This window comes from Mobula birostris, chromosome 30 (assembly GCF_030028105.1).
Source record: "Mobula birostris isolate sMobBir1 chromosome 30, sMobBir1.hap1, whole genome shotgun sequence".
NCBI lineage: Eukaryota > Metazoa > Chordata > Chondrichthyes > Myliobatiformes > Myliobatidae > Mobula > Mobula birostris.
The window spans coordinates 7,402,793-7,422,952 of NC_092399.1; the positions used below are offsets into that span (position 1 = coordinate 7,402,793).

Sequence of the window (20,160 nt, forward strand, 5' to 3'; positions counted from 1 at the left end):
AGCCTTTGAAAACACAAGAGAATCATGTTGCACATTAAACAAAAACCCTCAAGTAGAAAGCCAAACCTGGGATGTGTTTAAATCCACCCGTGTCCCTCCTTTTCAGAGATTCAATATCTTCCTTTCTCACATGCACACACACAAACTCGTTTCTAGTTTCACTTATTCCTGTGGTGAAGTACTGCCCTGACCTTCAGTAATTCACACAGCGCACAGTCTTTGATAGAGAGTTGAGCAGATCCCTGTCACCAGAACAGTTGTTTGCAGATTCAGTCCTGTCTCCGACTAGTTCTGTTCAGCCTACACTGATCCAAAAGGACTAGGCAGACTGGATTCCACCTGAGACAGCCACATTATTCTGCTCAGTGTGACTCTACGAGAAAGGAACAGGAGTAGACCATGTTTCTATACGAGCCTGCTCCACCATTTATCATAGTCAGGGCTAATCCTTCACCTCACTATTCCCACCATCCATTAACACAAAATAACCTGCAGATGCTGGGGTCAAAGCAACATTCACAACACGCTGGAGGAACTCAGCAGGTTGGGCAGCATCCATGGAAAAGATCGGTCGACGTTTCGGGCCGGAACCCTTCGTCAGGACTGAAGAGGGAGGGGGCAGAGGCCCTATAAAGAAGATGGGGGGAGAGTGGGAAGGAGAAGGCTGGTAGGTTCCAGGTGAAAAACCAGTAAGGGGAAAGATAAAGGGGTGGGGAGGGGAGGCAAGGAGGTGATAGGCAGGAAAGTTGAAGAAGGAATAGGGGAAAACACAATGGGTAGTAGAAGGAGGCGGAACCATGAGGGAGGTAGTAGGCAGCTGGGGGAGGGGGCAGAGTGAAATAGGGATAGGGGAAGGGAGGGGGAGGGAATTACCGGAAGTTGGAAAATTCTATGTTCATACCAAGGGGCTGGAGACTACCTAGACAGTATATGAGATGTTGCTCCTCCAACCTGAGTTTAGCCTCATCATGGCAGTAGATGAGGCCATGTATGGACATATTTGAATGGGAGTGTGAAGCAGAGTTGAAGTGGGTGGCTACCGGGAGATCCTGTCTGTTGTGGTGGACGGAGCGGAGGTGCTCGCCGAAGCGGTTCCCCCAATCTGCGTCGGTTTTCACCGATGTAGAGGAGGCCGCACCGGGAGCACCAGATGCAATAGATGACCCCAACAGACTCACAAGTGAAGTGTTGCCTCACCTGGAAGGACTGTTTGGGGCCCTGAATGGTGGCAAGAGAGGAGGTGTAGGGACAGGTGTAGCACTTGCGCTTACAGGGATAAGTGCCAGTATCCCCACTATCCATTTTCCTGCACTATCCCCATTTCCATTGATCTGGAAATCTGTCAGTCTGTTTTGAATGAATGGATTGACAGAGCCTCCACGAAGTTCCGTCTGCCTCCTGTCTGCGAGCTTCACACCAACATGTTCCTCTGTGTGATGAACTGAGACTATGGCCCACTCCAGCTGCACCGGGCTTCGGGTCTGTGGACTCAAGGTCGCTCTAAGTTCTGTTGCTTACTTTATTGTTTGCATGATTTGTTTTTTTTTCCACTCTCTTTGCACATTGGGTGTTGATCTTTTTTTAAAATTGGTTTCTTTTGGTTTTCCTGTTTTGTGGCTGCCTGTAAGCAAACAAATCTGCTTTGATAATAAATGTACTTTCAATCTCTGAAGTCCAAAGTAAATTTATTATCAAAGTACATATATGTCACCATACACAACTGTGAGATTACTTTTCAAGTCAAGACAAGTCAAGTTTATTGTCACTTAGCTATATACATGTATACCCTCAAATAAGACAACATTTCTCTGCACCAGGGTGTAAAGCACACATAACACACAATCACTCAGGAAAGTCAGAATTAAATCTACAAATAAGTTACCCATAGATAAACAAAGTAAAGTGCATAAATTAAATATTATAGGGTACAGTATAAATTATCTGGTGACACTTCAAATGCGATGTGGCAGGGAGTTCAGAAGCCTATTGGCCTGAGGGAAGGAACTGTTTCCCATCCTGACCGTTCTTATTTTTCTGCATCGGAGTCTCTTGCCTGATGGTAGAAAGTCAAAGAGGATGCTGGATGGAGGGGTGGGATCATTGATAATGCTAATGGGTCCTGTATACCTAGCACTACTGATAAATGTCCCCAGTGGATTATAGGGAGACCCTATGTTCCTCTCGGCCATTCTCACAGTTCTCTGTAGGGGCTTCAGGTCCGATGCTCGGCTGCTCCCATACCAGATGGAGATGCAGCTTCTCAGGATGCTCTCAATGGTGCTCCTGTAAAATGCAGTTAAGATGGTGATTCGGGAGCCTCACTTGTCCCACTCTCCTTCTTGCAAGCACACTCAATAAACCTGTAGAGTAATAACCACAACAGAATCAATGAAGGATCATCCAGCTTGGGTGTTCAGCCAGTGTGCGAAGGACAACAAAACATGCAAGTACAATAAGAAAGAAATAATAATCGTCAATAAATAAGCGATAAATATCGAGGACACGAGTCCTCCAAGGTAGAGAATTTTAAAGATTCACCACCCTCTGATGGAAAAAATTTCTCCTCTTTCAGCCCTAAAGGCAATCCTCAGCTCTACTCTCCTCAGTCAGGGGAATCATCCCCCAACATGCAGTCTGTTGGATCCTGTAAGAACTTTGCACTTCCCCTCACTCGTATGAACTCTGTAGAGGCTCAGTCGACTAACTGCTCCTACAACTTGTTTTTCCGTGCATGGGGGGTGGGGTTCGATGGCCTTGTTGCCATTTGCACAGTTTTGTTTTGCACATGGGGGGGGGGTTGATGTTTTTCTTTTGTTTCGTGGCTGTCTGGAGAAGACGAATCTCAGAGTTGTACACTGTGTACACACTTTGATAATGATTGTACTTTGAATAACCTTTTTAGGTAAAAGGACCAAAGTATACTCAATACTCCTGATGCAGTTTCACTACGACCCTTATGAAATTGCAGCAAGACATCTTTACTTTCATACTTAAATCTCCTCGTTACAAAGGTCAACATGCTGTTTACTGCACCTGCATGTTGGTTGTCAGAGACTCCCAAGTCCCATTGAAAATCAATATTAACCAATCCCTCACCACTTAAAAATGATCTGCTTTGGGCAAAGTGGATAACCTCAAAATCTTTTCCACATTAGAATGCAGCTGCTTCGTTCTTGCTTACCCACTTGTCTATATACACCTGAAGCATCTTCAGTTCTCCTCCCTAGTCCTACGGGTGACCAACACAGTGGAATAATAAATTGCAGCAGGTGGAGAGACACTGAAACCAGTGGATGCAGAATTGTTTTATTCAACAAAATGAGACACCCTTGGAGGAACAGACCTGTTCAACCCATTATCACATGACATTTTATATGCTAAAGATCAAAGGTAACTGAAGGAGAATTCTATAGTTACAAAGTATCTACAATGCTTCCTTTGAATCACATATAGTTTTCACACCTCCTTCTTCGCACCCACACTCCAGACACCCAAACAGTGCAAATCAAAATTGTCTGGTTTGCAATCAGCTGGTGTCCCCATCTCCAGGGACACTATTGTTCCGGGCTGCATTTTAAATTTAATCTACAATCCATGTTCATGTCTGAAGAATGGCTGCTGCTGATACTGTTGCTGTGGTATAATATTTGTTATCTGCCCCAACAGCCATGATAGAAAGAACGCCAGAGAAGGGCAATGTGACAAATGGAATCAATAAACATTGAAGAGACGGCTTGGCAATAGAAAATAGAACAGAATGACAGTGTCGTGTCACACTAATTAAACTGGCAATTAAACACATAGCTAAACGAATCTCTTTTGCCTACCCAACGCCCATCTCTCTCCATTCATTGACATATCTGATAGCCATTAAAATGCCTTTATCGTATTTACCTCCACCGTCAGGCCAGGTGGCGCATTCCAGACACCCAGTCTCTCTGTGTAAAAAGGCTTGCCTCACACATCTCCCTTGAATGTTCCCTCTCTCACCTCACCTCCCTCTCTCACCTCTAGTATTGGAGATTTCCAACCCGGGAGAAAGTAATAAGCTCATGTATTAGAGAGGATGTGGAAGTTGCCGAGGATCTGGGATTCAAGTTGGTGTCGAAGATGTTGTGTTAGTGAGCGACTTTCTGGTCTGCTCCCTTATCAAGTATGAAGATATTCAGTTTGTATACATTCCTGCATTCTATCCTGACTTATGGAAGTGAATGCTGGACCATTTCTCCAGAAATGGAAAAGAGTCTAGAAGCAGCTGAATTACGGTTCTACAGGAGAATGTTAAAAACATCATGGACCACACACACATCAAATGAAGAAATTCTCAGAAGAGCCCAAGCAGTTCGATCACTCATACCAACAATAAGAGAAAGACAACTCAGATTCCTAGGACAACACATTTTAATTCCACATCCCATTCCCATTCTGACATGTCTATCCACGGCCTCCTCTACTGTAAAGATGAAGCCACGCTCAGGTTGGAGGAACAACACCTTATATTCTGTCTGGGTAGCCTCCAACCTGATGGCATGAACATCGACTTCTCTAACTTCCGCTAATGCCCCACCTCTCTCTCATACCCCATCCATTATTTATTTTTATACACACATTCTTTCTCTCACTCTCCTTTTTCTCCCTCTGTCCCTCTCACTATACCCCTTGCCCATCCTCTGGGTTCCCCCCTCCTCCCCCTTTTCCTTCTCCCTGGGCCTCCTGTCCCATGATCCTCTCATATCCCTTTTGCCAATCACCTGTCCAGCTCTTGGCTCCATCCCTCCCCCTCCTGTCTTCTCCTATCATTTTGGATCTCCCCCTCCCCCTCCAACTTTCAAATCCCTTACTCACTCTTCCTTCAGTTAGTCCTGATGAAGGGTCTCGGCCTGAAACGTTGACTGCACCTCTTCCTAGAGATGCTGCCTGGCCTGCTGTGTTCACCAGCAACTTTTATGTGTGTTCCTAGGACAACATCATGCGGAAAGATGAACTAGAAAAACTCATACTTTCTGGAAAGATCGAGGGGAGTAAACCTAGAGGAAGACCTCGAATTACGTACATCAAAAGCACAGCCAGGCGGCTGCACATCGAGGAAATGGAAGTCATCCAAAAAATGAAGGATAGAACTATATGGAAAACCAAGGTCACCAAAGTCCGCATCGGATACGGTACCTAGACAGACAGACAGACATTCCAGCGGTTCAACCATTTCGAGTTCTGTACTGATATTGATTTGTCTCGTGTATGTGTAAAGTTCCCCAGAAATTATTCATTTATCAACACCTACTAATCCTCACCGCTACACTCAGAGCCGAGATGATTCTACAAAATATACCATAATGTGTGGACTACTCGTCCTCAGAGAGCCACGCCCACCCCGCTCCTGCCAATCACAGACGTCCCTCCCACTTCATTCATGCCCAACCATACCAGCTCCGCCCACCCTGTCCTGCCAATCACACACAAGTCCCGCCCGCCCCATTCATGCCCATCATGTAGCAGCCACGCCCAGCCCGTCCTGCCAATCACATACAAGTCCCGCCCGCCCCATTCATGCCCATCATGTAGCAGCCACGCCCACCCCATCCTGCCAATCACACACAAGTCCCACCCGCCCCATTCATGCCCATCATGTAGCAGCCACGCCCACCCCGTCCTGCCAATCACACACAAGTCCCGCCCGCCCCATTCATGCCCATCATGTAGCAGCCCCGCCCACTCTGCGACACCTCCGCCCCCGCAGCGCGATCTGCGCCAGTTCCGCGGTCCCGGGGACCCGAAGCCGGCTCCGCTATGGTGAAGCTCCGGGATAAGGTGGCGGCGAAAGCAGCCACACGAACGGCTCCGGACGCGAATGTCGTGAAGGACGGGGAGAGCCCGGAGGGCGAAGCGGTGTCCCGGGCCATAACGCCGAGCAGCAGCGTGGAGTTCGCGGAAGCCCGGCGGAGACTGTTGGAGTTGGAGCGGCGGCAGCGCCGGGTTCGGGAGCTGGAGGTCAGCCTGCAGCAGCTGCACGATATGCTGGTGCGGGCCGAGCAGGAGGCGGTGGAGCACGGGGAGCTGGTTAATCGGATCCGGCTTAGAGCTCAACAGGGAGAGGTTGGACTGGCCGCCCGCAGCCAGAGCATCAAATCCCGCCTGAAGTGTAGGGGACACCGGACGCCCTTCCTGGTCGCCGCCGCCTTACGGCTCCGCGGCTGTGTCCCCTGGGCCAGTAAATGAAGATGAGAACTGAATGACCGGCGGCATTGAGCTATGGGTCACCCGAATTCTATCGACATTCAGAATGTAAATCAAATCGAAAAATAAATGTATTTAACGCAATGACTTTGAGGGAGCGTTTGTCTCTGTCTAAGTTGGGATGTGCGATCTTTGCGAGTGATGGTAAGAGGCAGATAATGGGTTGAATTTGGGGCTGGTTAGAACCTATCATGGAAGGGCAGGGGATTGAATTGGAGATTGACGCGGTGCGTTCCTCCTCAGTTACCTACATCTTGTCAGCTTTAATGCCTTTTCCCCGTGGGGTTCAAAGTAGCTTCTCTCGCCACCTGCATAATACTGTTTTTCCGAATTAATCACTTGCTGGTCACGAGTCAATTCCCCGTCGCCTTAAGATCTGGCTGACGTAGTCAAGTATCTTTGCGGTGTCCTGATCTTATTTACAATTTTCAGCTGGTTTCAAACACCTGTACCTTCAAACGAGCGGCACGGTAGTGTAGTGGTGAGCCCAACGCTTTGCAATACCAGCGACCCGCTTTCAGTTCCCTCCGGGGTCCCGTGAGGAGTTTGTACGCGCCCCCCCCCCCCCGGTGGAACGCGTGGGTTTCCTCCGCGTGCTCTGGTTTCCTACCACGCTCCAAAGACCTACCGGTTAGTGGGGTTAATTTGTCATTGTAAATTGACCCCGTGATCAGGCTAGGGTTTAGTTGGGGTGTTGCTGGGCACCGGCTGAAAGAGCCAGAAGTTCCTGGGGGAACGTGTGGGGTGCCTCCGGGTGCTCCCGTTTCCTTCCACGCTCCAAAGACCTACCGGTGGGTGGGTTGATTGGCCACTGTAAATTGCCCCGTGGTCAGGCTAGCGTCACATCGTGGCGTGGCTAACGGAGCCGGAAGGGCCTATGCCGGGTTGTATCTCAATAAATCATGATGTATAGGATTCAAGTCTATACTTGCGGAATACTTTAGTCTCGAAATGGAGCCAAATCTCTAATCTATGTCCTTTTATGCAATACCAGTTGCCACAAGCCATGATTGTATTGTAAGAGCTGAATGATATAAATGTGACCTAAACCCACCTCATCCACGTCTGCCGTAGTATCCATCTACACTAATCTCATATCAGAATCAAGTTTACTGACCCTGTCATGAAATTCGTCGTCTGTGACACTAGTACAGGGCAATATACAAAAATTACTAATAACTGCAACACGTAAAGTGCAAACAGAGCAAAATAGTGAGGCAGTGTCCCGGAGGGTGGGGGTGGTCCGTGGTGAATGGTGCCTTCCCGAGGCATTGCCCTTTAAAGAGATCCTCGATAGTGGCGAGTCTAGTGCCCATGATAGAGCTGCCTGTCTGATAAACATGAGAGATTCCGCAAATGCTGGGAATATTGAATCTGTCTGTCTCTGTCTGTCTGTCTCTCTCTCTCTCTCACACTCACTCACACACACCTGGAGGAGCTCATCTGGTCAAACAGCATCTATGGAGGGGGATTTCAGGCGGAGACCTTCCCTGAAGGTTTGATGTTTATTCCCCGCCACAGATGTTGCTTGATCTGCTGAGTTCTCGCAGCATTTTGTAAGTGTTGGTTAAGCACGTGTAACTCTAGTTTTCTATTCAAGTGTCTAAGTACTTTTTAAGATGCTAAAGTAAACTCATTAGCACCTTGTGCAAACTGCCGTTTCATGTTTTCCCATATAACACGCACACTGATTTCTGTGCACCTTCTGGAAATAATACTTAATTGCAGCTCAATTTCTTTAACCTCCAGGCATTGGTTTGTAAAATCTTCCCAGCAGTTCCTTTTGTTGCTTGTCTGATCTGTCATTCCAGGAAATGCTGGTGTCCCAAACAGCTTCCCAAGCTAACATGTGCTTTCAAACGTGAAATCACCTCAATACTATTCTTTACATATCCGCTTCTGTCTGTGCAAATCTGCAAAGTTCCAGTTAATTGATTCAACAAATTTTAATTAACCCAGATCTAAAGTGCAGTTTATATTAAGCTGCACCATGGAACGCTGAATGATTCTACATTAATTGTGAAATGTGAAAGTACTTGATGCAGAGATGATGTTGCCTGGGAGGTAGTGCAACCTTGGGTTTTTACGTTGGGTTTTTCTTGAAGTGGAGTAAGCTAGGGGAAATCTGACAGAGGGGTATCAGAATCAAGTTAATGGGGAAGATCCTGACAGGCAGGGTTTATGAACATTTGGAGAGGTATAATAGTCAGCATAGCTTTGTCAAGGGCAGGTCGTGCCTTATGAGCCTGACTGAATTTTTTGAGGATGTGACTAAACACATTGATGAAGTTAGAGCAGTAGATCTAGCATATAAGGATTTTAGCAAGGCATTTGATAAGGTACCCCATGCAAGGTTTATTGAGAAAGTAAGGAGGCATGGGATCCAAGAGGACATTGCTTTGTGGATCCAGAACTGGCTTGCACACAGAAGGCAAAGAGTGGTTGTAAACGAGTCATATTCTGCATGGAGGCCGGTGACCAGTGGTGTGCCTCAGGGATCTGTTCTGGGACCCCTTCTCTTCGTGATTTTTATAAATGACCTGGATGAGTAAGTGGAGGGATGGGTTAGTAAGTTTGCTGATGACACAAAGGTTGGGGGTGTTGTGGATAGTGTGGAGGGCTGTCAGAGATTACAACGGGACACTGATAGGATGCAAAACTGGTCTGAGAAGTGGCAGATGGAGTTCAACCCAGATAAGTGTGAGGTGGTTCATTTTGGTAGGTCAAATATGATGGCAGATATACTATTAATGGTAAGACTCTTGGCAGTGTGGAGGATCAGAGGGATCTTGGGGTCTGAGTCCATAGGGCACTCAAAGCTGCTACGCAGGTTGACTCTGTGGTTAAGAAGGCATATGGTGCATTGGCCTTCATCAATCATAGGATTGAGTTTAAGAGCTGAGAGGTAATGTTGCAGCTCTATAGGACCCTGGTCAGAGCCCACTTGGAGTACTGTGCTCATTTCTGGTTGCCACACTACAGGAAGGATATGGAAACTATAGAAAGGGTGTAGAGATTTACAAGGAGTCCTGATGAAGGGTCTCAGCCCGAAATGTCGACTGTACCTCTTCCTATAGATGCTGCCTGGCCTGCTGCATTCACCAGCATTTTTTTATGTGTGTGGCTTGAATTTCCAGCATCTGCAGATTTCCACATGTTTACAATGATGTGGCCTGGATTGGGGAGCATGCCTTATGAGAATAGGTTAAGTGAACTTAGCCCTTTCTTTTTGGAGCGACGGAGGATGAGAGGTGACCTGATAGAGGTGTTCTAGATAATGAGAGGCATTGATCATGTGGATAGTCAGAGGCTTTCCCCCGGGCTGAAATGACTAGCACGAGAGGGCATAGTTTTAAGGTGCTTGGAAGTAGGTACAGAGGAGATGTCAGGGGTAAGTTTTTTTACACAGAGTGGTAAGTGCGTGGAATGGGCTGCCAGCGGCGGTGGTGGTGGATGTGGAAACGATGGGGTCTTTTCAGAGACTCTTGGATGGCTACATGGAGCTTAGAAAAATAGAGGGCTATGGGTAAAGCCTAGGTAGTTCTAAGGTAGGGACATGTTCCGCACAGCTTTGTGGGCCGAAGGGCCTGTATTGTGCTGTAGGTTTTCTGTTTCTATGTTAATATCACTGGTATATGCCGTGAAATGTGGCAGCAGTACATTGTATTACATAATAATAAAAACTGCAAAATGCAATGAAGTATATATATAAAAATAAGTAGTTCAGAAACATAAGGAAAAATACTGTGGAAGTGTACAAAATTGTGAAGGCATAAACATGGTAGTGTAGTGGTTAGCACAACGCTCTACAGTACCAGCAACCTGGGTTCATTTCTCACTAGAGTAAGGAGTTTTCACGTTCTCCCCGTGAATGCGTAAGTTTCCTCTGGGTGCTCTGGTTTCCTCCCACACTTCAAAGGTATACCGGTTGGAAGGTTAATTGTCGTTGTAAATTGTCCCATGATTAGATTGGGGTTAAATCGGGGGATTGCTGTGCAGTGCATCTGGAAGGGCCTATTCTGCACTGTATCTCAATAACTAAAGTGGTAGCAAACTTTTTCCTATTGGCAAATGTATTTTGAAACAGCATAGTTGAAAGTTATGGGCAAGAGCTTTAAAGGGGATTCGATCAAGAATGTTTTCCACTAAGAGGGTGGCTGGCATCTGGAATTTATTGTCTGAGTGGGAGTTCCTTAGAGGTCTGACTTGCTTGACGGATTATATTCCTGGCTCCATATAGATGACGACTTGATATTTAAGAGATCCGAGTTGCAGTTTACACACCTAGATTTTCTTCTATAGTTGTAGTTATTGCATAATCTACAGAAACCACTGGCAATATGTTCTTGAAGTTGGTCCTTGAACATGGTGCTGGATCCCAAGGGAAGGAATTTGTAGAATGCCTTTTTAGAGCAGCTTGTGTTTAACCTTCTGGGGAACAGCAAATTTGGATTGGCTGTTACGTAATGACCCAGATTTTGGCAGCAGCCAAAATTAGATGTATCAGAATTACAAAGGCACAAGAGAGGAGCTGGCCAAAGTTGATTGGAATGGGACACTAGCGGGGATGACGGCAGAACAGCAACGGCTGGTGTTTCTGGGAGCAATTTGGAGGATGAAGTATTCTAAAGGGAGGTGAAGCATCTGTGACTGACAAGGGAAGGCAAAGACAGTATAAAAGCTAAAGAGAGGGCTTAGTGGAAAGCTTTTAAAAACCAAAAGAAAGCAACTAAAAAAGCCATGAGAGAAAAGATGAAATATGAAGGTAAGCAAGTCAGTAATATAAGAGTAGGTTACATAGTTGGCACAACATTGTGGGCTGAAGGGCGTTTAATGTGCTGCAGATTTCTATGCAGAACAATTTAAACCATTATCTGCCTGTTTCATCACTATAGTGATGCCTCAACTCTTTGCTGATCACATCTCTCAAAGTATTATAATCCTTTTTGCTCATTTGTACACCTGCTCATTAATGCAAATTATCAAATCAGCTAATCATGTGGCAGCAACTCAATGCATTAAAAGCATGTAGACATGGTCAAGAGGTTCTGTTGTTGGTCAAACCAAACATCAGACTAGGGAAGAAATGTGATCGTGACTTTTGCCAGTACCTCAGAAACTGTTATCTGCTGGAATTTTCACACAGAACAGTCCGCAGGAGTTCCCATACCGGGGTCCACAGAGCCCTTGGTTAATGATAGAAGTCTATGGCATAGAAAAAGGTTGGGAATGCCTTCTCTAGAATGTACAGGGAATAGTGTGAAAAACAAAAAAAAATCCAGTGAGCAAAATGTCTTGTTAATGAGAGGTCAGGGGAGAATAGCCAGACTGGTTCAAGCTGACAGGAAGGCAACAGGAAATCAAATAACCAGGCATTACCACAGTGGAGCGAAGAGCATTTCTGAACACACACCAGTGGATGGGCTACAGCTGCAAGATGTCAGACCGGGCTCCACTCCTGTGCCTAATAAGGTGGCCTAAAGCGGGGATGTATCCACATCCCCATCAATTCCACCCTGATACTTCTACCGACCAGCTATATTTGGGGCAATTTGCCAGACAGCCTCTTTGGGCCATGGGAAAATACTGACACACACGGGGAAATCGAAAGTGGTCACATGATGAAATATGGAGACCATGTAGGTTACATTTAAACCCTTATCACTGGGACTGTACAGCACCAACTTGTCACTGCACAGGCCTGAAGAGAGCAACTTGCTGAGACATAGGTAAAACTTCAGTATTTAATGACCATATTACTGGGGTTTGAGTTTTTATTGCACTGACACGAGGAGTAACAAGGTTGTTGAAAGCAGTAGTCCATTTAGAATGAGGAATTATAGAAAAACCAACACTCTGCTAAATTGGCCATTTAATGCTGGCAAAATTCAACACTCTGGAGCAACATTTTAATTTTACAGTTAGCAGCTTCCCACGGGCAAGTCATCATCAATACACAGACAAGAACAGGAGCAACAAACTGTGTGAGGTTTAAACATAAAATTGGCACCAAACTCGTGAGTTGGTGGATTTGCAATTACTGACCCACTAATCTCACCACAATGACTCAGCCAATAAGCCAGTTGAAAGTAATCCCAGTGCCACGCATTGATAGATTGACGCCAGTGTCAGTTACAGCTTCAGTTCCAGAGTCTCAAACAACTGCAAATGAGCAAAAGACCCAGGCAGGATTTTATGTTGAAATATTCTGATTCATAACCACATCATACCTAAATTATACTTAACTATTAACAATTCAGCAATGCAGTCAGAGACATTATGGCTGATAGTGGGAGTAGCTGGCAGTTAACTTTGGATTCTGACAATATCTCAATCTTAACATCTTCTCCTGGTCAAGTACTAACTGTAGATCCTATGGAGAATTTCAAGAAATATATCTTAAATAATTTAACACCTCACCTTCTATTTGATCAGCTTAAGTGAGTATTTAAGCAGAAAAGTAATTGCTGGGTTGGTAATTTCAAGTGATCAGTGACTAAGCCATCATTGTGCAGATGATGGGGGGCTTTTGACCCATTTTTGTGGACCGGAACCAATAATTTCTTCCATTCTTATGAAAGTAATAAATTAGTGACCTCAAAATAAATGGACACAGCAGTGGCATGAATCCATTTCCAATTCAGCAGTAAGTGAACACTGGGTGTCATTGAAGAAGACTTGTCTCCAGCAAACAGCCTATACAAGTGATGAATTTGCTTGTACAGAAAGTGATGGTGTCAGTAAATCAAACACCCTCTGTATTGTACACTCATTGGCAGCAAAGACAGAACGAATCAGATCTCTTATGCACAATGAGCGTACAATTTGTTGTCTTCCACTACACACTCGCAGGTAAGTGCCCTTGTACTGAGAACCCTACATCACAGCACAGAACTTTGTCAACTCCAAGATATTCCACTTTGCACACCATCTGCCTTCCTGCTCCAAATCATTAGTTTCTGTGTAATACTTCATTCAGTTCAAGGGGAACCAAATGAGGCAGCATATTCCCTCAGTGTTAAATTTCAGCGCTGTCTCAGAAGTGGAAATATAATTTGCTTACTGACTCCACCAGGCTTGACATACATCCCATTCTATACTCTAATAAAATGGGTGTTAGCCTCCCACCATCTCCAGACACATTCCAGCCAGCATTTCACACCACCTCTCCCAGAGGTGAAACTCTCTCCTCTACCTCACTCCACAACTTTTAAATACCCAATAAAAGTTCCTCCACTTCACAAAACAAAAATGAGGAGTTAGCATGAGACTGACAGATCAACCCTCCCTGCTCCACCACTGATAGTGCTGCATTTATGCAAAGCTGGTAACACAGTATTTCACTAAGTGTATACACCGCATCAACCGAGTGCTGCAGGCCGTTAAAACAGACCAAAAGATAACTAATCCACACGGCATATGCTAAGTCTTCTGTCAAAGATGACATTATTCCAAGATCCTAAAAGGACTAAGATTTGGCTCTTTAATACAATCCAAGGGATTCCTTATTAGGAGCACTGGACATTCCACGTATTGGAGAGATGATAATCACAGACTCGGTGCGTTAAAAGCAATGAGGAGAGGGCTGGGGGTGGGGGGTAGATCAAGGGGAGAGTTCGAGGGGAGAGGAGGGGCCAGGCTGTTCGAGGAGAGGGGGGTGGGGTGTTCTAGGTAAGAGATGTGGCCGAGGTGTTCGAGGGGAGAGGGTAAGGGGTGTTTGAGGGGAGGGGAGGGGCCAGGTTGTTTGAGGAGAGACCAATGGCAGATGTTCGAGGGGAGAGGAGGGGCCAGAGTGTTCGAGAAGGGGGTTGGGGTGTTCTAGGGAAGAGATGTGGCCGATGTGTTTGAGGGGAGAGGCGTAGGGGGTGTTCAAGAGGAGAGTACTGGCAGGTGTTCAAGTGCAGAGGAGGGGGTGGGGTGTTCGAGGGGAGAGGCGTGGCCAAGGTGTTCGAGGAGAGAGGGGTAGGGTGTTTTCGAGGGGAGAGTACTGGCAGGTGTTCAAGTGCAGAGGAGGGGGTGGGGTGTTCGAGGGGAGAGGCGTGGCCAAGGTGTTCGAGGAGAGAGGGGTAGGGTGTTTTCGAGGGGAGAGTACTGGCAGGTGTTCAAGTGCAGAGGAGGGGGTGGGGTGTTCGAGGGGAGAGGCGTGGCCAAGGTGTTCGAGGAGAGAGGGGTAGGGTGTTTTCGAGGGGAGAGTACTGGCAGGTGTTCAAGTGCAGAGGAGGGGGTGGGGTGTTCGAGGGGAGAGGCGTGGCCAAGGTGTTCGAGGAGAGAGGGGTAGGGTGTGTTCGAGGGGAGAGTACTGGCAGGTGTTCAAGTGCAGAGGAGGGGGTGGGGTGTTCGAGGGGAGAGGCGTGGCCAAGGTGTTCGAGGAGAGAGGGGTAGGGTGTGTTCGAGGGGAGAGTACTGGCAGGTGTTCAAGTGCAGAGGAGGGGGTGGGGTGTTCGAGGGGAGAGGCGTGGCCAAGGTGTTCGAGGAGAGAGGGGCAGGGTGCGTTCGAGGGGAGAGTACTGGCAGGTGTTCAAGTGCAGAGGAGGGAGTGGGGTGTTCGAGGGGACAGGAGGGGGGTGTTCGAGGGAAGAAGTATGGCTGGGATGTTGGAGGGGAGAGGGGTAGGGGGTGTTTGAGGGGAGAGGAGGGGCTGGGATGTTCGAGAAGAGAGCAGTGGCCGGTGTTCGAGAGCAGAGGAGGGGGTGTTCGAGGGGAGAGGAGGGCTTGGCAGAGGCTGAGCAAGGAGTAGGGATGGGGAAGGCCAAGGGGAGAGGAAGGGGAAGGTGTGGGTTCGAGGGGAGAGGAGGGAGTTGGGGCAATGTATATGGGGAGAAACCCACTTAGATTGTTCACAGGCCCTGTACTGAGGTATTCCTGAATCAGGCTCATCCTTTACTATAGTTATTGTCAACCTCACAGCAAATGCAATTGGATTGCTTCCCATGACCATAAATCAGCATGCCTGGTTCACCTAACATGCTCAGTTACTTATCTTCCCACTCTATAACTGGGCTGAGATGGACAGAAGAGTTAGCTAAGGACCTTATCAAGGACAGTGACCCTCTACAATGATCCTACAATGAAAATTGCATTTGGAAACACAGACTCAAAGTGTGACTGTAGGTTTGTTAACAGAATTTGCTTTACCACAATATGACTGTCTGTTGCTGATGGACCATCACCATGAAGGGACTGAATATGATAGAAGAGGAAGCATTTATACAAACCGAAAGCAGCACCTAAACAATTTACAAAATGTTCTGCTTATCAAACGTGTCTTTCTCAGTCATCAGAAACAATTTGTCTCCTGTATGTGTCTCAGGTCAGCTTTGACCCAGTTCACTAGAGGGCTGCAACATTGCTGAAGCTTCTGCAGACTGGTATAGGGTCCATCCATATGAGAGTGAGACAGACGTTGGAAAGGACGCAAACCCTGTCACTGCTTCTTGAACATGGCTTATGTGTAGCTGAGGACAGTGTAGTGTTTCAGCCACGGACACTAAACTGATGGTTGTTTGCTGGTCTGTCCCAAGTGCGCTGTCCTTCCAGTCGCTTAACTCGGCCGACACTGCACCTGGCCATCGGAGTTTTCTTCATCATCTGAGGCCATTCCACTGTTGGATAGTCCGGTAATCCTGCATCCCATATTTAAAAGCATTACTTCTAACGGGTCTGCGTTCATTCGTCGTTGGTTTGCTTGTGAAGCCCCTTCCATGTCCTCAATCACTCTTTCGTTTTGATCTTCACTCTGGGAAACAAAGAATATGGTTACTTGGTATGAGATCGGCTCCTCAGGCTAACGCACTGATTCACGTGCTCAGCCATTACAATGGACCAATGATGCTTTGGTTTCTTCTATCTATCTCAAGCTCAGAGATTGTGGTCCTGTTGCAGATGCTTCACAGATCCATTGCAAATTAATACCAAGTGCCAAAAAGGATACATCACTATTCCTTCCTGTGCTGATTTAAATCTTCTATCATTTGAAGTAGCCACTTTCTGCCTCGATATCACGTTTGCATTTGAAGTTACTCTTTCCCCCTCCCACAATCTGCGCTTGTTTTTAAAATCCTAGATTTAATTACCTTCATTAAAAAAAAATAATAATTTAAACCCAGAGTGGGTCAGTCTCAAACTTCAGAGAATCTAATAACAATGCACAAGTGACCCATTCACAGTTAAATGACCTGCTGTTATACAAGCTAAAATCTAAAAGTTATATTTTCTGTTAGTCATTCACACAGTTCGTGTACAGTGTCCCACCAACATCATATTTCTCTGTCAAGCCTTCACCATCCTCTCCCTCCTTTGCTGACTACTTGAGAGCTTCTCACCTATGCAGAACTTTAGTTTACCAAAATTGGGAAGGACAATTGTTAACATCCATTTTTTAAAATGTAGTATTCATAGCCCAGGAATATGTTTTCTGGGCTAACTGATAGATGCTATGTTTACATTCCACATTAGCTTCCTCCCTTGTTACATCACCTCATCCAATCAGCATAACCTTCTGTTCTTTCCTGCCTTTACATGCACCGACATGGCTTGTCTCATTCTAAACATGTTCTGGAAAGAAGCCTCTCCATAACTCAATTATGGAATTTCTTAACTGATTTCTACAATAATGCCTCTTCAAGGACCTTCAATCATCTTCAAGGAGCGGTGCCTCAGAAAGGCGATGTCTATTAGTAAGGACCCCCATCACCCAGGACATGCCCTCTTCTCATTGTTATCATCAGGAAGGAGGTACAGGAGCCTGATGGCATACACTCAGTGATTCTTCCCCTCTGCCATCCGATTCCAAAATGGATATTGAACCCATAACCACTACCTCACTTGCTTTTTTAATATATATTATTAGTTTTTGCACTATTTAAAAAATATATATAAAATATACACATACACAAACACTTACTGTAATTGATTTACTTTTTAATTTCATTTCATTGATTGATTGGTCGGTTGGTTGGTTGATTGATTGATCTTTCTTTCAATATTATCATGTATTGCATTGTACTGCTGTAGCTAAGTTCACAAATTTCATGACACATACCAACGATAATGAACCCGATTCTGGTCTTGTGTCTGGACTTTCGTAAGTCACAGTCTAACTTGTAGAACTGGTTGGGTGGGCAGCTCAGTAGTGTAGTGGGCAGCATAACACCATTACACCGTTAGCAACCTGGGTTCAATTCCACCGCTGTAAGGACAGTGTATATTCTCCCCGTGGCTGAATGGGTTTCTTCCAGGTGGTCACACAAGTGAAACTGGGCAATGCGGGCTCGTTGCACCAAAAGGGTCTATTACCATGCTGTACCTCTAAATAAGAACAAAATAGTTCTTGAACAAGGATCTAGTGCTTAGTTCTTGGTAACCATGTTAACCTACGGTGCCACATGCACAGTATGAAGTTAGACTGTGATGCATTTATACTTATGGAAGTCCAGACCTCACAGGCATTATTGTAGACATTCATTATTAAATTCCATAAATGAATTGTCGGGAGGCTTCTTTCCAGAATGTGTTTACAATAGTGAACCTGCTACCATGTTGATAATAGTTGGCTTAATGTTCAGCTAGCAGCTGCATTTCGCTCTGTTTGTAATAGTAAGTTGTTGGGTAGTTCTTGTGCTCCACAGGTCAATGTGGCATTTAGTTTGCTTTCCCTGGGCCCCCACTCCCCAATTTGGAAACTCAGTCATTTTTCGTTTGTACCTCTGGTCTTGGACTCCAAAGACGAACCACAGGATCAATGCCACTTGTTGCGAGGAAGCAGTGCCTTGGGTGAGGCTGGAGACAGTTCACTATCGATTCATCGCCCTGCAGAACACGAACGAGGTTTGTTGTCTCTTTTTCCCAGATGAAAAACGATCCATCGTCAGATCCACTGACGATGTATTGACCATTACTGAAAGGAAAGATGAATCATTTGCCACAACAAAAGGAAATCATCTCATTTATAATCAAACCACGGTCTGTTTATCCACCCCCTCTGCTGAAATATTAAAGTAGCATTTAAATTCAGCCATTTGCCAAATGTACCCCATTCCCTCAAGCCTTCCCATCCCTGTAGTCCTGATATTTTCCTTACACCAAATCCCTGTGCCAATTCCTTCCACTATCAGCTCCCAGCTACTATGAAGATAGAACCACACAGTTCTAAAGCCATCGGCCTAATGTCCAAGTTGATTAGTCGCCAAGCACTTGGTTCAAGGTCTTCCATGCTTATGCAATTCAAGTGTTCACCTAGACCAGGGGTTCCTAACCCTTTTAATGCCATGGAGTCTTATCACCAACTGAGCGGTCTGTGGACCTCAGGTTGGGAACCCCTGATCTAGACATTTCTTAAGTGCTGTCAACACCTCAGCTCTACCAGCCTCTCAGTCAGTGCATTCCGGGTACTTACTCTCTGGGTGAAGAAAGTCTCCTTTGTCTTGTATGAATTCTTCCATGAATTTTTCCCCCTTAAGCCAAGTCTATGTCCTTTAGTTCTATATATCTCTGATTATGGGTAAAATTTTCCTGCAGTCTAATCTATTGATATCTTTCATAATTTGATGCTCCTTAATCACATCTCCTTTTAACCTCCTCCTGTCCAAGAAGAACAGACTTAGCTTTTCCAGCCTCTTCTGTATTCAAAGCCCTGACTAATGAAGGCCGGTGTCCCATATGTGTTCTTAATCAGATTGTCTACCTGTGTTGCTGCTTTCAAGAATCTATGTACTTGTACTCCAATATCCTTCTTTTCCTCAGTACTACTGCAGATCATTTGTGGTGAATGTCCTAGCATCATTAACGCTCCCAAAATACACTCAGTTGCTATTTTATTAGGTACCTCCTGTAGCTAATAAAGTGGCCACTGAAGGTTATATTTGTGGTCTTCTGCTGTTGAAACCCATCCAGTTCAACATTTGATGTTCTGTGTATTCAGAGATCTCTAGAAATGGAGATACAAGCAGCAGTAAACAGCAACTCCCAGGGCTGAGACTGAAATGTTGCCATATTTACACAGTTTGGACTTTTACCTTCTGCTTGGAATATATTAACGATTCTGGGAATATTTTTATTGAGATACAGAGCGGAATATGCCCTTCCAGCCCTTTGAGGTGCACAGCCCTTCCCCCTGATTTAATCCTAGCCTAATCATGGAACAATTTACAATAACCAATTAACCTACCAACCGGTAACCTTTGGAAGACCGGGGCATGGAGGAAACACATGCAGTCATGGGGAGAAAACAAACTCCTTACAGGCAGCAGCGGGAATTGAACCCGGGTTACTTGTACAGTAAAGTGTTGTGCTAACCAATACGCTACCGTGCTGCCCTATAAAGTAGTGCACAGCAGTGGCCCTTTAAAACCACATTTTGCTGCAATTTAGTGCCTGGTTCTATACACACTGAAAACTTAAAAGAGCGTTAGAAATCCTTGGTGCCTTTGTGAAAATTATATAATTACCTCCCAAAAAAGTTGGCTTCTTTGATGTCCGTAGTAGTATTGCAATGGCCACAATAGCGCGACTTATAATCGTAACCTCGCTCTCTCAGAATCACCTCATCGTCGGAGATGGAATCCTTCCTCGCACTTGATCGGACGCGGATTGGGGTTGTAGAACCTGTCTTTTTCTCATCAGCTGCAAAAGTGGAGAGTGAGAAGTTCAAATAAAAGTGGAGACTCCTTTCCATTGTTTCGAGTCAGAATCACGGGCCCTTTGGTCCACTGAATCTCTATCAACTACCCACTTACAATAATCCTACATTATTCGTATTTTTAACTCTTCCCAAATTCTCATCAGCTTGCATGTGATGCGGCCACTCACTTACACAACGTGGAATCTACTGAACTGCAAGGGGAAGGAACCCAGGCAGCCGCGAGGAGAACATGCAGACAACACCCGAGGTCAGATTTTGAACCCGGGCCTCTAGTGCCACAAGGAAGT

At 45.7% G+C, this 20,160-nt stretch overlaps 2 protein-coding genes across 2 annotated transcripts in view; one reads left to right on the forward strand and one right to left on the reverse strand.

Annotated features, from left to right (window-relative positions):
* The first annotated feature begins 5,710 nt into the window (after nucleotides 1–5,710).
* On the forward strand, nucleotides 5,711–6,314 carry LOC140190543 (TMF-regulated nuclear protein 1-like). Its single transcript, XM_072247204.1, has one exon. The coding sequence runs from the start codon at nucleotides 5,788–5,790 to the stop codon at nucleotides 6,214–6,216; it is 429 nt and encodes a 142-aa protein (XP_072103305.1). The 5' UTR covers nucleotides 5,711–5,787; the 3' UTR covers nucleotides 6,217–6,314.
* Nucleotides 6,315–14,236: 7,922 nt separating this feature from the next.
* The window catches only part of wdtc1 (WD and tetratricopeptide repeats 1), a 70,310-nt gene continuing 64,386 nt past the window's right edge, over nucleotides 14,237–20,160 (reverse strand). Inside the window, exons 14-16 of the mRNA XM_072247340.1 lie at nucleotides 19,680–19,854; nucleotides 17,938–18,130; nucleotides 14,237–15,970 (exon numbers count right to left, since the gene is read on the reverse strand). Of these exons, the coding sequence (XP_072103441.1) occupies nucleotides 15,776–15,970; nucleotides 17,938–18,130; nucleotides 19,680–19,854 (563 nt within the window). The 3' untranslated portion in view covers nucleotides 14,237–15,775. The remainder of the gene's footprint in view (nucleotides 15,971–17,937; nucleotides 18,131–19,679; nucleotides 19,855–20,160) is intronic.

Excerpts from the sequence above, each read along its gene's own strand:
- LOC140190543 (XM_072247204.1), top strand. The coding sequence starts at position 5,788 with ATGGTGAAGCTCCGGGATAAGGTGGCGGCGAAAGCAGCCACACGAACG.